We start from the raw sequence: 15817 nt of genomic DNA on the forward strand, positions 1-15817 counted from the left end.
AATCTATCCCTGATAAATGTAAATTTTTGCGCAGAGAACTGAACTGACATTTTAAGCGAAGATTGTTTGTTAATATAAAACAGACAAAGAAGGACTGGTGAACGGTGTGTCGCTATACTGTAGATGGACGCTCATGTCCAGTATGATGCGGAAAGCAATAGCAGTGTCACGAACAGACGGGTTTCAAGGATGAAGCATTAAAAGTGGTTATTAGGTGATTCGTGATCCGTTGATTTTGAGACGGTACAGTATATCTTGATAGCATATACATAACATAAGGCTGCACATGTCAAAATAAAGTCTCTACATCTGTTATGAAGGTACTATTTCAGGAACTGTACCTACTGTACTAAACACACTAAAAACACAGAGTGGCAGGAATTATGCGCCAGCTGCCCCACTACACAGAATAATATATTGTATAACAATTAAAACAACCATCGGGCACCCAGTGCAACTATACTAGGACATTGTAAACAGCATACAGGAAATCTGCTTAAATACAGTCCTAATTAATGGTGCTTATTTCTCTAAATTATTTTCTGGGGTAAAGAAACATCTGAAAGTGCTTTACAAAGTTGTGCCAAAATGGAAAAAAATATATAAATATCAAGTTTAAACTAAAATAAATACTTTATTAATTTAGGAATTAAGTGGTGAAAAATGCAGGAAGCTCCCAATAGCTTGAGGTAATGCAACAAAAGCAAAAAGTAAGCTTAGGTCACAATTTTGGTCACTTTTTACAATACCTCATAAGCAAAATATACTGTATACAGTGTGAGAGTTTCACATTTACAATTAGCAGATATGTGTAACACATGGTTGTTGCTTGTTAGATATTTGATATTTATAAAACTTTTGTTCCAAATATCCATTACAATTGTCTAATGGAATGATACAGGAGTTTTGTGCATTGGTTTGGCATTGGAGTTTTGTGCTCCTACAGTAGTATTGGACCTAAATTATGAAATATTGGCTGTTCGGTTAATCATCCTGATGTCACATCATTTTCTTTCATTTGGATTGGTGGATTAGTATCATCTGTTTTATTTTTTTCGTTGTATCTCTCAATTATGTTATTGAAAGCATATTTGAGCTGTAGCATGTTAATTAGAAATGTTTAAGCTTTTTACGGCTCTTAAAAAGTTTCTGATTGTCAGTACTTTGTCAATTTTGTTTAGCTTTCTCAAAATACTCAGTGTTTTTGGGGGGATATTAAATCAATTGAAAAGGATCGATTAAGCAAATTGCTAGTTTAATGGAAAGCTCAGCTGGACTCAAACCCGGAAAGACTATTGTTGCAGACACCAGGAGAAGCAATGACTTACAAATTGGATCTTATAGAAACTTCTTGTCACTCTATTTGTCTAAGCTTTTATTGTCAAGAAGGGTGCATATGCTCTTTTTATGTTGCTGTAGTGGGTACTGCTTCACTATTTTTCCCCCTCAGGCATCATGTGTACCTTTAACCAACAATAGAATGATAAGGTGCAAGTACTGGCAAGCAATGAAACCTGACCCAAACTGCCTCAGGGACAGGCATAGCGAGCTGAAGAGTAATTGCTTGGGTGTATCTTGCCATCACAACAGCTGTGAGTGAGAGAGTGAGGCTGTGCCTAAGCTGGAGGTCTTAGGCATATTGATGGTTCCCGTCAATAGTATGGATAGCGCTTCATTTTATACAACAGTGGTTCGGGCTTTTTTAAAGTCCACGTGATTCAGCACCCCAGACAGCTCCATGGAGCAAATTACTCAAACACAATCCCCGAGCATCACTCCAGTTTGCGCTGAGTAACCAAGAACTCCCCAAAGAGTACCAGGACGTTGCCACATAAGGTAAAATATCAGTGCAATTACCTCATGATAGTATGGCTGTATATTTTTCTTATTTTGTTTGAAAGGGGAAATGGTCAAATTTATTGGAGAAAACATACAGTATATATATATATTATATCTTTATATTTTTAATTCCATTTTGGCAAACAAAAGATTATGGTGAGGTTGTGTTAGTAAAACAGAAGCTGTGAAGAATGTCAAATGTTAGACAGTCTTTTTCTCTCGGATTTCACCTGCCACATTGCCTGCGGGCTTTTCAACTGTATTGGAATTAATTAAAAACTGGCAAGCAGATAGCATTATTCACAAATCAGTACATTCCACACAATGTGAACGGAATGTATTTTAGAAGGGAGGTAACATTTGGACTTGAACCCATGGAGAGGAGTAATTTTTGAAACTTTGTAACCCTTTGTAAGTCTGTCCACAAGCATCAGACTTCATGTGAATAGTAGTTCAGGTGGGTAGCTGCGTCAGCATGCGTAGGCTGCAAAGGAACAAGTAATAGGTTTATTCCATGCTGAAAAAAAGAAGAAAGAGAACACAACGTTTCGGCCGTGGAGCCTTCTTCAGGTGTGAGGCACTATTCATAATATGAATAGTGCCTCATATTATGAAAGCTAAAACTAAACTAAGGAACATTCTAAAACAAACCACCACCACCACATATACAGTACAATTTCTAGATGTGGGCACATTATGCAATGTATTTTAAACTACTATATTAATGATGTTGGTGTTGTTGGTATCTTTTCAATTGCTGTGCTCCCTAACTTTAAACCTAAACCTTTCCCTAACTGTAACTTCCACACCATCATCCTAAAACAAGTTACTGTATACCTCTATATGGTAGCCAGGTAAGTAAAATTGGCTCCTATGCTATCAACAACATATTGACGTTAATAGCACACAAACAGAAGCATTAAAGGGTGTGGATTACTTTCTAGCTCTTCTCCATTGACACTTGAACTTTTGGCAAGTAAGGTGTTAAATGGAATATGCAGACCTACTGTAATTATAGTTTCCTATAGAAACAGACTTGCACCAGTGAAATAATTTTTCTTTCCTGCTTTTGTAAATTTCTTTCTGATTGTGCCTTGGTCAAATGTTAAACTGTTGAAACAGACAGGCCCTTTCATCAGATTCTTAACTTAGCAATCCTTTTACTTAGAAAAGTGGCAGGTTTGGTTGAAGGTGGCCACTTAATATTCTTGCTTTATATTGGCTGCTTATACAAGGTGTTTTACGTTTTTTTGTTTAGCAGAGTAGTTTTTCTCAGTTAACACGTATTGTAAAATATTGGAGAGCTTGAGATAATTTTGTCTTGCGACATTATCGCACTTCATTCTGGATCACAGGTACTGTATGATAAAAGTTTAATTTTGAAATAGCAGAAAACCTTGTTTAGAGTTTCACAATCTCATTGAAACTGAAGATAAACTTCTTGAAAGGTTGTGTGTGCCCAATGGTGGTCATTCTTCAAAGATATAGCTATCTGTAGCAGAAAGTGATAGATCAAAATCGACAAAATGAATATCATTATAACATTTGTTTGCTTTACGCCGGTCACGGTTTAAACAGGTCTGACTGTGATTAGAATACAGTTCTCATTTTTTGAGTTTGACCCCAATATCTCTTTTGTTGTTGCTGTATAATCCTTTTTCCTCCTTGTATTAAGAAGCCTGAAACTGTATACAGGGTATGTATCTGTTAAAAGCTGAAAAATTTCTACTAGTGCCACAACTTGCAAAAACACTTCAACCCAAGTTAATGAATCACTTTTTTGTGGTTAGTTAATTTGTATATACAGTAGAAACATTCTTCATATGACATAAATCTTGTTTGTATCCAAAGTAAGGGTGCCAATGGTTGCCTAATCTGAACATTAGCTTCCATTTTATTCATTTTTTATGTACTAGCATATAACTTCTCATGACTAGCATAATAATATGGGGAAGTTAATAATGATAACACTTTCAGTTATGTACTTGAAAATGTCTGATTTACTTTGAGCAATAACTGTAAGATCCATAAATTCTACAATGGACTGGCATTCCATCCAGGGCGTACCCTGCCTTCCACTCATTGCTTGCTGGGATAGGCCCCAGCTCTGCCAAGTCCCTGAATTGAATGAAGTGTTTAGAAAATGGGTGGATGAATCCCCAAATGTATTACTCAACATCATTGTATGTAACTGCAAAAGGACATTTGTGCCATTTCAATACAAAATTCTTCATGAATACTTTAAGGAAAGCTTTATTATTTGGATTAATTCAAATGGTCTATCTTAAAAGGGAACAAGCGAAAACTGTAGAGAGGGGTCTGAAAATGAGAGCTAAGCTACAAATTGTAGCTGTATTGAAATGTATTGAAACTCCAAGCCCTGTTCAATTTTTTGTCCTTTCCATTTTTTTCAGGAAAGTACAGTAATTCTTGTATGTCATGGTCATTGATGTTGAAATGGGATGGTATTCTTTTGGTGGACATGATTCCTCATTGTGCTTCTGTACCACATTGTTTTCCTTGTTTTTCCAACTTTCTTAAAGATTGGCGGTTTGAAACATTGGCCACAACATCGATTAAAGTAATTTGCCATTTGCTTATGAGCTTGCAGTTGATGAGTCAAGGATTATAACTTTCATATGAAAAAAAGCACAGTAGGCTAAATAACATAGCATTCGTGATGGAATGAGACTTTTATTACTGGTTTAGCCTAGCAAACAAGAGTGTGAGACTGCTTTTAAATGAGAAAATTACACTCTGATAGCCGTATCAGGTCCTGACTTCATTTATGACTAAAACACCAGGTGTTTGTCCACCTTCAGTTATTGAACTGGGAGTGGGGAACGTGAGAGCTCTGATAATGTTCTCACGAGGCACAAAGTAGAATACAACAGCTTGAGCACTGATGTGAGCTGAGCAGCATGTAAATTCCCTTCTGCAGCATTAAATTGAAAATCACAAGGATACTATGACAGCTAGATTTTTTCCAGATACAGAGAAAGTGACCCGTGATGCAGTAGCATAGCATGTAGGGATTACTCATTTTACATCAGTTGTATTTTTACCCCAGAGTAAAAGAGTGTGAGAAAATAAGAGGGGGGATGAGCCTGTTCTGTTCACCATTGTAGACTGTGTCTTGATGGTTTTACATGACGTGAAACAAAAGGTTGAAGGGTGACTGTAGACTCTAGGGACACCCCTGCAGAGAAAACGATTGGTCTCTTCTCTTTCCTTGGCTGGCATCCTGGAAACCAAGCGACAAGACCTAAAAAGTTACTAGAAAGGGACCTAGTTGAGCTTTATTGTATGCTGACTTGACAATTTTTTGTTGATTTTGTTTTTTGCTCCTACAGTAGATTAACTTATTAAAGGTCACCAGGTGCATGTCGCTGAACTTTGAAGTACAAATGATGGTAACTCTGCATTTTATTTACATTTATAATCCCTATTGAGGGATTTAAAGCACAGACTTGCAAATTTCTCTAGAGTTGAAAATTACTACAAATAATCTTTGTGCTTTTGTGCTTCCTGCCTGCACGTTTTTGGAGTAGTGTATTTTCTCAGTCTGCATTTCAAGCTTCCCCTTAGTCTTAAGTTTACCCACAAAAGGAAGGTTGTCACATCATTGTCCTGAAGGGCTGGTTTGTCTGCAGAATTTCATTCTACTTACTGGTTTAACTGGAACAGTTTAACACCTTCTCCCAGCTCTTCAAGGACTGCAGCTTTAAAGAGCATACACGCTGGCTCTCCGGAATCAGCATTAGACAGCCCTGCACTGTGCTTTGTTAAAAAATGTAACATCTGAAAAGAAGTGAAAAATAAGAAAATTATTTTGAAGAGTCTAATTTAACCTTATTGGTTCTGAATTAGAAATGTAGAAATCTTTCAGTTTTAAATTAATGTTTTTTTTAAAAAACTGTGTTTTAATGATATCATTAGAAAGGAGAAAAACATGCAAGCCAAGCCAAATGTCCAGACTTCCTTCTGTGAGTGAATTTTCAAAAAATCTTTACAGTGTTAAAATATATACTGTATACTTTACATTAAGCCTTATTTCTTTTAGAGTTTATTTTTTAATGAGCACAGAAATCCAGTAAACATTATTAAATACTCTCTGTTTAAATGTCAGTGTTTTGCTTTGTGGATTCTCAGTTGAGTCAAGGAAAAAGGGAATCTTTCATTTTAAATTATATGTTTTTTTTTTAAATCAGCAGCATCATGTCTCAATTTGTCTTTCTTTATCTATGGTATGTCTGCTGTTGACACACTACTTTGGATGTTAGAAGTGAGAGAATCAATTACCATTCTGTTTTTAAAGCATGGCTTTAAATTCCTTTGATGTCTGTTTTTTAAGCATTATCAACAGATCGACTAACATAGTACATATTTAATTAGAATCACTGTATACTGTGTACTGTATGTATGTGTATGTGGACATGTGGTATGCTTCTCATATATATGAAATTAGGGCACCGAGGAACAGATTAATTAATCACTGGAGATCCCTGACTTCCACACAACTTGATTCCTGCACCTGTGCATGTTGAGTAATATGCATAAATCAGGTTTCAGACTCTGAGCTTTTGTTTTTTTTTCCATTGAAATTCTATGACAGCCTTTACTATAGTTAACCTTCAAGATATTCCTCAGCTAGGAGAGATCTCATCCTGGCAATCGTTGCTATGAGAAAAAAATAAAAACTAATCATTTTCTTGACAGTATGTACTCTTCATTAGAGGTTGAAAGTTTTCAGTAATAAGTGTCAACCACACAATTAGATCTTGAGTCATGTCACTATCTTACAGTGACAGGAAATTCTACAAGCAGTGGCAGAGCCCCATTAAAGTGGGACTGGGATTATTCAAATAGGGCCCTCTCAACTCTTAGCAAAGGAGCAGCTCGTGTGACTTCACTTCCTGCTGTCTTGCAGTGACATCACTGAGGCTTGTGAAACCCAGTCCTCCAGTTGCAGCTAACTCTCCTGTATGATGCTGTGGAGCTAGGCTGTTTCAGTGCAGTGCAGTGGGTGGTGCAGGTTAGAGAGCCATGTCTGCCTATCCTCATTTCCCTTTGGCAGTACAGACATTGAGACATAAAGAAACCAGAGGGAGTTCAGTGAGTATAAAATGATACATTGTTTAAAAATGATAAATGGATTTTGTACGTAGGGCACAACAATGTACACTGAAATTAAACATTGTAAAAGTAGGGGGAGCTATCACATTTCTTTGAAAATATTTGCATCATTTTGCACTTAAATAAAAGATTCAAAACCCCAGAAATGTGATAACATGTAGCAAATGTCCTTGAGATATGGTACAGAATATCTAAAATTCAGTGATACTGTGAAGTGTGTCTGAAAGATGGCACAGGAAAAGAACACAAAAGGTCTGGGAACGAAAAGCCATTGTAAGTGGGGATGGGGGTAAGGAGACAGGAGCAGTAAGTACAGTAATAAAATATTTTAAAAAATACAAGTAAAAAAACTCAAAAAGAATAAAATAGCAGATTTTATACTTACTGTATCTGTACATATAATACTTGATGTTTTACAATTACTGGCAGCTTTGTTCTTGGTAGTTTTTGTATGTCAAAAAAAGAAAACAAATAAAATAAAAGTTTAAAAAACGAGCAAAGATGTGCAGAGAATAGGCAGAGGAAAGAATATACTGTATACAGTAGAAAGAGATCCAGTCACACGGAGTCAACAAATCTTGGTTTCAGTTTGAGCCCTAACACACTAAACCACTATTCATCCAGAACCATTTTTCCAGCCGTAATCCAAATCCATGATAATCACGTTTCAGGATGTGCTGCAGTGGTCTAACCTGGTACAGGATGGATATAAGCATCTGATTATGTATAAACAACATAAATTCATAAATTGTGTATCATAAATTACAAAGCCTTTTTAAGCAAATAACATTCTGCCACGTTTTGATGTATGAAATTTCACAATATTTTTCCTTACAATTTTATACGGAATTTAATATTAAAGGTGATTAAGATGATATTTACATGATATTTAATGGTGAAGGACATCATTTTTTATACTGTATTTATAGATATGCTACTGTTAGCTTAATGGTTAGGTTATAGCTTTTACTGCCGCTAAATACATTAAATTCTTCTGTAACTTTAACACATAAGGATATAGTAAAAACATTTATCCCACTTCCCCCTTAATTTGTCATGGCCCATATCACTTTTTCACTGTACTGTGCTCTGCTGCTCAGTTTTCATTGGTTTATAGAGTAACAGAAATGTTACTCTTTTACTTACATAACATGCCTAATCCAGCAGTTGTTTCTTTGGCTCCTAAGTGTGATAAAGTGCATGAACACTGCTAAATATAAACAATAACTTAGAGCTGGGGCACAGGCATTGAAATATATCTTTTAAGTGGCCTCAGGTGATTTGATTTTTCAGAAATGCCATCTGTGTACAGTATATAGCCTAATACTCTGATGAATTGTTAGAAATGTTCGGTCAGTGAGCGCTGATTAGAGAATGCTATAGCTATGTCCTAAATATTTTTTTCCATCATGTCATTTCCGTATTGTTAGAGACAGTGCAATCAGATTTATAGCACTGTGTAGTTGAAAACAGCTTTTTTTAAGGGCAAGATTCTGTGTTCCAGGATACAATAAAATGATATCTGATGCTTATAAAATTATCCAGTGAGAAATAAAAGCTCAAACAAATGCCCTAAAAAACCTTTGGATGCAATTTAATGACTTCAAGTAATTATTTAGCTTTTTGCCAGTTTTGTGATACATGAGGTATGTTAAAATTCTGGCACTGGCGTAGTGTAAATTTCCAGTTGTTCTTTCCCAAGAGGGATTTTATTGTCTATCTGCAGATGACTGGTGCTATTTAGAAGTCATTAAAAATAAAGTATTTATTGTCCATCTATGAGGGTCATATTATTCTTGAATCGCATTTGCCTTTGAATGTTTTTCCATCTTCGGTGATGGTTTCACCCCCTGAATAATGAAAGGCTCCTGGAGGAACTATTCACATTTATTTCTGAACACAGAAATTCCACAGGTGACTTTTGTTAAAAAACGATTAAAATTACATTCACATTGAACCAGAAGTATTTGTCTTGTGAAAACGCGTTATCTTCTCTGAGCAAGTGTTTGGCTCAGGCATGTGCTTGGTAGTACACTATCAATCAACAGAGTCTGAACTATAAATGTCATTATTTGGGCAAAAGCATCGTCCTTCAAGTCTCTTCTTCACCATCTCCATTTTATTCATCTTTACTCTTAATTTGATAACTGTTTTTAGAAATGGATGCACTGCTTCATGTAGAACTGCTATCTTAACTACACTTTTCTTCTTCCAGTAGCTACAATGGTGGCAAGCAGCCCAGTCATTGCTGACTGTCCCATTGGCCATTTTCCCTGTGGAAATCTCACAGATTGTTTGCCTCAGAAGTTGCACTGCAATGGCATTAAAGAGTGTGAAAATGGTGCCGACGAAGAGAACTGTGGTAAGGGAAGACAACTTTCATTAAATGCACCACACAATCAATTCTTAGGGGTTCAGGGTAATACCAAGAGAAGGATGGGTTTATCTAAGAAGATTATGTGCTGGTAAGAGCACATGGTATAGGATAAATATACCCTTGACATAACAGTTTGTACATTTTCCTTTCATGAGAGAATAAAACTGTTTTTGTGTGTCTTTAGAGGGAGTTATATTTTTGATTTAAGAATAAGGTAATGTGTGTTAATCTATAAGTAGATACATGACTGGGACACATTGCCAGGACTAAAAGGCTATTTTTGGGTGTTTAACAAAAAGCAGATGGTATTCATTGTCAGGTTCCAAGGTGTTAGAATTTCATTAGAAGTGCAAAGCTCTGATGGAGAAAAAATCTGGGCATCCTGCTCAGCACCCTGCTGTGACCAGGCTAGTCACCTGGCACTTGGCACAATCCCCAGTGAGCATGTGTGGGCTATCGTGATTAATCACTGCAAAATGTGTTATGGTTAACCCAGTTTCTGGGACACCCTTGTACAGATGTTATACCAATTCTAGGATATGACCCCAGAGAGACCAAGACTGTTGTTTCTGTTAGTGCAATGTGCTTTTCTTGCACAACGCAAATGGCAGCTTCTCATAGTATTAACCCTATTCATGCTTCCCAGTTCTCATTCTTGTTCTTCAACAAACAGTTGTTTTATGCAAGATTTTATTTTTTTAAATAGTTTTACAGGTTAATCTTAACAGTTTCTCCTGAGCCATCTTACTAACTGTAGTAGATTCAAGCCATTTCCCTACATTTAAAGACTTGTTTGTCACAAAATGTGACTTCCTGCACTCCTCTGATCTTATTGTGAAATTCTTTCATCCATAAGTGTGATTAAAAATTTTCACTGTACTGGGGCATCCTTAGAACGTGTTTATAAAAAATGTCAGATCCTTATATTTTTCAGAACAGCTTTCTTGAGTTAAATATCACAAGTAAAACCCATACTGTGAAATGTCCTGTTGTCTCTCTGCAGGAGATAACAGTGGGTGGGCCGACCTTTTTGACCGTACTGTCGGAACGTTACATCAGCAAAGCCAGCCCAAGCACTGCTGTAAGTGGACAGGAATTCAAGCATCTTTGTTGGTTTGTGTTAGGACGAAATTTTAGATTACATGCAAAGATACAGGAGTGACACCTTCCAATCATTAACTTCTCTAATGTACAGTATACCTTTAGTAGATGTTAAACAAATCCTCAGAAATTGGATTACATTTTAACTTCATTCACACATATACTGTAGCTTTTTGGTAATAAAACATGAATGTGTAGCTTTTGTGTTTGTACATATACACAGGTACACAGCTCTGCCAAACCCTGTGACCTTTTACACTCAAATCTTTCCATTCAAATGTTTTTCCATCATTATCAAAAACTATGATGATCCTGTACTGAGATCCAACTTGCAGTAAGTGCTGTATTTTAAAGTACAGTAACTAAACTTTTAGGTTTGTAGGTGGGATTTGTAATCAGTTACACAGGTGACTTTGTTAAGTAATTTAGAGATCATTAAGGATTAAAACAGAATCCTCTTAATTATCTTAATTGAACAGATTACTAGATTTATCGACAGTTTACAGGTGTGGTTAATCTTTAAAAACGGGTGGCCTATAAAACGAACTAGATTGTGAGGTTCTCTAGGACCAGGATTGAGGATCCCTGCCTTCTGTCAACAAATAATAGATCATTTATTAGTTCTCTCATGGGAGGAGCCTGAAGACTAAACTATATATTTAAATAATTTAATTTTCATTCAGATGGGTAGGGGGGGTATTTTCATATAGCAAAATTTCAAATTTTCAAATATATGCTCATAGAGTTCATATAAAAAGGCCACCTGAAAGGAAAAATTCTGTGCAGAAAACCAGAAGACTGGCATCTCTGTATCTGCCACTGGTTTAGCTTTAGAGTTGATGGTGGTGACGGTCTTAACCAAAGATGACTATGTGGTTATCTAACTTTGTTGTTGATGTTTCTTAGTTACACACAAGACATTGTGGAGATAGCATCCAAAATCCTCTTTCCCTATGTGTCTTGTTATGACAGTCTATTTATTTTTTAGAACACAATAATAGGCACAAGACATCCATTAAGTTCTAAAGTATTCCTTTTGATGTCAATAAGAAATATGTTCTGCATGACAATCCAGCTCTCATACTTGCACACATATGGAATATTATAGTGTAGACAGCTCATATGAAGTAAAACTTTGCCAATCCTGAAATTTGGCAAAAGAGTTCAGTGACATTACTGAATAATATAGGGTATTACTAACAACCTTTTTTTCCATTTTGTGAGTCTAGTTGTGTAGACCTTGTTTTTCTTTGCTTTATATTTTTGGGTAAGTATTCAAAGTTTTCACAAACTTAGCTTGTTTAGCTTTGTGCCAAAGCTATGTTTCAATGCTTTTAATGTTATCCCTGTGAAAGCAATCATTGCCATAAATTTTACAATGCACAGAGCTTTATGTCAGAGGGGGTGTTTTGGGTGTTGAAAACATGCAGACTGAAAGACTGCTGAAACTGGCAGTTCTAGGAAGTTTAACACTTTTGTGTATCAAACCACTGTTCTGTTTAAGTATAAATTTTGTGTGCGTAGTCATTTTTATCTTTGTAACAAACCTTTTTTTTCAGTTCTACAAGAATATCCTGATTGCTGTGAATGCATAGAAACAGAGGTGAAATGCGTGCAAGTAAATTTAAATTCTGTGCCACTGGTTTCAACAAATGTGACTGTTCTGTAAGTACTGTAGATTATTTTCATTTTATAATTATTTTTTGATAGATTTTAAGTATTTTCTCCCTCATCTGTACCAGACAAATAACTCTCTTCAGACCAAACATCCAATACAATGTGATTTTGAATGGTTTTTATTAGATTTGGCCTTGGAAGGACTTCAGAGAAATTCAGAAATTCGTCACTTTTTTATTTGGTGCAAAGTAAGAGAAACAATTCTAAATTGAAAAAAGGTGGCCTCGTTTACATGTGCTTTTTGTACGTTGAAGCAGGCACCATGATCTCTGATAAGATCACCACCCACATGTAACAAATTTACATAATTGCAGTGAAATTCTAGCATTGACAAAACATTGCTATGTTTGAAGCATTAAGCAGTGAATCCTTTCTGAATTGATACAATATGCTGTAACTTGACCTTTGGTCTGTTATGTTATTTTTAAACAGGTCCCTTAATGGCAATGAAATAGAAAAGCTTCCTGAAGATGTTTTTTCAAAGTACTCAGAGCTACAGAAACTGTGAGTATCATTACAGTGAAGAAGCAAGATTGAGAGTAGAAGCATGTTATCCGTATACTTTCAATTGTACAGTATATGATTTGTGCCTTTTTAAAATTCTCTTGAATAATTCTGTGTAAGAGCTTCATTTGATTCATTTCCTGAATTTCTACTTTACTGTATGTGTTTGGGATGATACTCATGGGATGTTGTCTGTGAGGGAGTATAGTATAAAGGAAAAGGTAAAGATCATACCAGAGCACAGTGACTCATCAGGCCAGAGCCCATCCTGCTTATACTGTAGTAAAGTGAATTGAGAGAAGAAGGCGCAAGTTCAGCACAGGGATATCCACCCAAAATGGAGCTCCCAACTCATAGTTGGCTCCACCTGAAGTGAACCCACACCTGAAGAAACTTGAGTAAAGTACTTATCCTAGCTCGAGGTAGTACCTCTAGGGTACTGTATGGAACTTTACCATTTTCTTTGTTTGCACACTGGCACAGAGACAAGTGCTACTCTGTCTTTTTTGCTGTAACACGTGTATTTCCTGCTGCAGCACCATATCATTGTGTGCGAGTTCCAACATCTAGAGTGTGAGAGAAGAGTAGGTTACTACAGTTGATAGAAAAGTCCTCCATGGATAGAAAAACTATGAGAAGACAGTGAGTTATTTTGTGAGGTCTTACAGTATCTGATCATATACAGCTGTATAGTGTGCTTTATTGTCACTGATATAAAGTAGGAATAGATCTCTTGTGAAGAACAAGCATACTGTCATTTCAGAAGAGTGCTTTATCACATACTTTACTGGGAAACTAACTGTAAAATTATACTGGAGGAGCTGCATGGTTTTTTAAGTTTCACACTATTTGTGGGACCATGACTGGTGCATGTACAGTAGTACAGTAAATGTCAATAGCCTTATAAACTGTGAGAGCAAAAATTACATCACATTTTCTTTTAACATTCATCTGTTCTGGTAAAATGCCAGAGGCTGTGTATAAAATGAAACCAATATTGTTTCTTAACTATTTAGCAGTATTAGTATGCATTAGCATGCAGTACATGATGTATTATACAGTACAACTCTGTTTTGTTTTAATTGTGCAATGGTAAGCACAACTGTGAGTGCTTTTGCCTTTTCTAGCAAACCATTAAAAAAGTATCCACATGGTTGAGTTCCTCCTTTAGGGACCATCTTCAGGATCCTGAACTGTAGAAATGGAAAGCAGCCTATTTCACAACTCCATGGAGATACCCCTTAAAAAAAACATAAGCCAAAAACATGCTTGCAAAAGAAAAGCTTTGTTTCTCTATGGGAATATCTGTGGAACAGTTAATCACTTTTGGAGAGTACATTACAGACTAGGAAAGTAATTCATGATGGAAAAATGCACAAAGCAAGCATGGGTTTGATAAGCTCTATCTTATTGCTACATTATACTGCGGTGCCATTGTGTGCTCATTGTTTAGGTTAATTTACATTTCTATAAACTAGAATAACAATTTATTTCTCAATTCTCATTAGTGCAAACCAAATAGTTGTTTCTCCCAAATCGAAAACGTTTGTGCATTACTTGCTCAGTATTGTAAACGTTACCTGAGTAGTCTGCATTAAAAATCGGGGCAAGAGAAGTCAGCCTATTTTCACAAATAAATGGCCTGTATCAGAGGTTTTGTGTGGCTGAAACATCAAAATCCTTGCTTTTTTATTCCTTTTGTTACAGTATGTCCTACTTACTGTACAGTATGTCACTGAGAAATGTAAGAATTATCCAGTCTCATTTTTAACACTCCCTTGATGACATTCTTTTTTTGGCTGTGAGTTCAACTCATATAATTTTGTATTATTATCAAAATGCCCACTTGGTTGTGCTCACCTTGGGGAGTTAAAAAGAATGGTTTGTCTTGCATTTCGACCTTATTTTAAAATATAAATGAAAAGCAAACATTTTTATTGTCAAAGCTTTAGATCAAATAAACCTCATATGCTATTTAAAGAGCTGTTTATGTACATTAATGTTGTTTGGATCAAGTATTTCTTTGCTACAGAATTCTGAATATACTTTCTGTTGGGAGAAAAAAAACTGAACAGGCTTGGCCTTTTCTTCATATGCAAAACAAGATAATTGTGTTCGTTAACATTTTATTTCAGTGCAATACAATGACACTGGAAAATGTCAATGGCAATATAGCTAATTACTTTTTTTATTTTATCCTGTGTAGAACAAACATGTAAATCTGAATAATACAAGAGTGTAAATGTGTGATACATATTTTCCATACATTATTGTAGTTATACAGTATACCTCATGCCTCATGATGTTTATGTTACAAACTGCATAGTGACACGGTGCAATTGTAGTCATAGAGTTGCTGTCTCACAGCTTCTTGACCTGTGTTTGTTTCTAGATTGGGTGCCTTCTGTGAAGAGCTGGCATATTAAAAAATAACTTGTGATTGTAATCTAAAAGTGAATCTCAGACTAGTCACCTGAAAACTGTTACCACCTGCAGAAGTGTATTTTATTGTGCTTCCTGTAGTTTTCTCAGGTGTGGTCTACCATCTTGAATCGTTGAGCAAATTACAGTAGCTATGGTCTGTGTTGTGTTACCCAGATTGAGTCCTTTCAATATTCAATGTAAGTCTGTCCTAGATTCACACTTGCTGTACATCTCTAGTTAGGTTATAATTAGAAACAGGTTTAACGAAAATAGAAGAAAAATGGTGATTTGTTAAGCAGATATTGGTACAGAGCATGGCAACAATATTAACACTTAATTTATGCAGACATCACGTTAGGAGTGCCTCTTATTAATTCTTTAAAACTTTTTTTCATCATAGCAACTTCAATTCTCTGGAGAAGAAAGTCAGTTGAACAGTTTAACTCAAATTTTAACAAAGCTGTAGATTAGCTGAAGGAACAATGCAATTAAATCTAGACAAATATTGTGGAACATATAAAAATTAGAGTGTGATTAATTAATATCTGCATGCAATGAATAGCATTAGATTAATTACTGGCTCTAATCATGATGTTTTTCCCTTTGAACAGATTCCTTCAAAATAACTGCATCAGATCAGTATCAAGCAGAGCATTCAGTGGGCTGTATAAGCTTCGAAAACTGTGAGTGAAGCTTCAGTTTAATACTTTTCCTCCAAAAATGAGTAATGGTAGTATGTTTGCGGACTAAAAAGCATTT

The 15817-nt window shown here is 35.7% G+C and overlaps 1 protein-coding gene across 1 annotated transcript in view; it reads left to right on the forward strand.

The window, feature by feature from the left end:
• LOC148830630 (relaxin receptor 2-like) overlaps positions 1–15817 on the forward strand; it is a 39204-nt gene that overhangs the window by 1353 nt on the left and 22034 nt on the right. The window contains exons 2-6 of the mRNA XM_088921084.1: positions 9191–9337; positions 10356–10433; positions 12013–12118; positions 12563–12634; positions 15670–15741. Coding sequence (XP_088777210.1) covers positions 9191–9337; positions 10356–10433; positions 12013–12118; positions 12563–12634; positions 15670–15741 — 475 coding nt within the window. The remainder of the gene's footprint in view (positions 1–9190; positions 9338–10355; positions 10434–12012; positions 12119–12562; positions 12635–15669; positions 15742–15817) is intronic.

This window comes from Atractosteus spatula, chromosome 7 (genome assembly GCF_055471065.1).
Source record: "Atractosteus spatula isolate fAtrSpa1 chromosome 7, fAtrSpa1.hap1, whole genome shotgun sequence".
Classification (NCBI taxonomy): Eukaryota; Metazoa; Chordata; class Actinopteri; order Semionotiformes; family Lepisosteidae; genus Atractosteus; species Atractosteus spatula.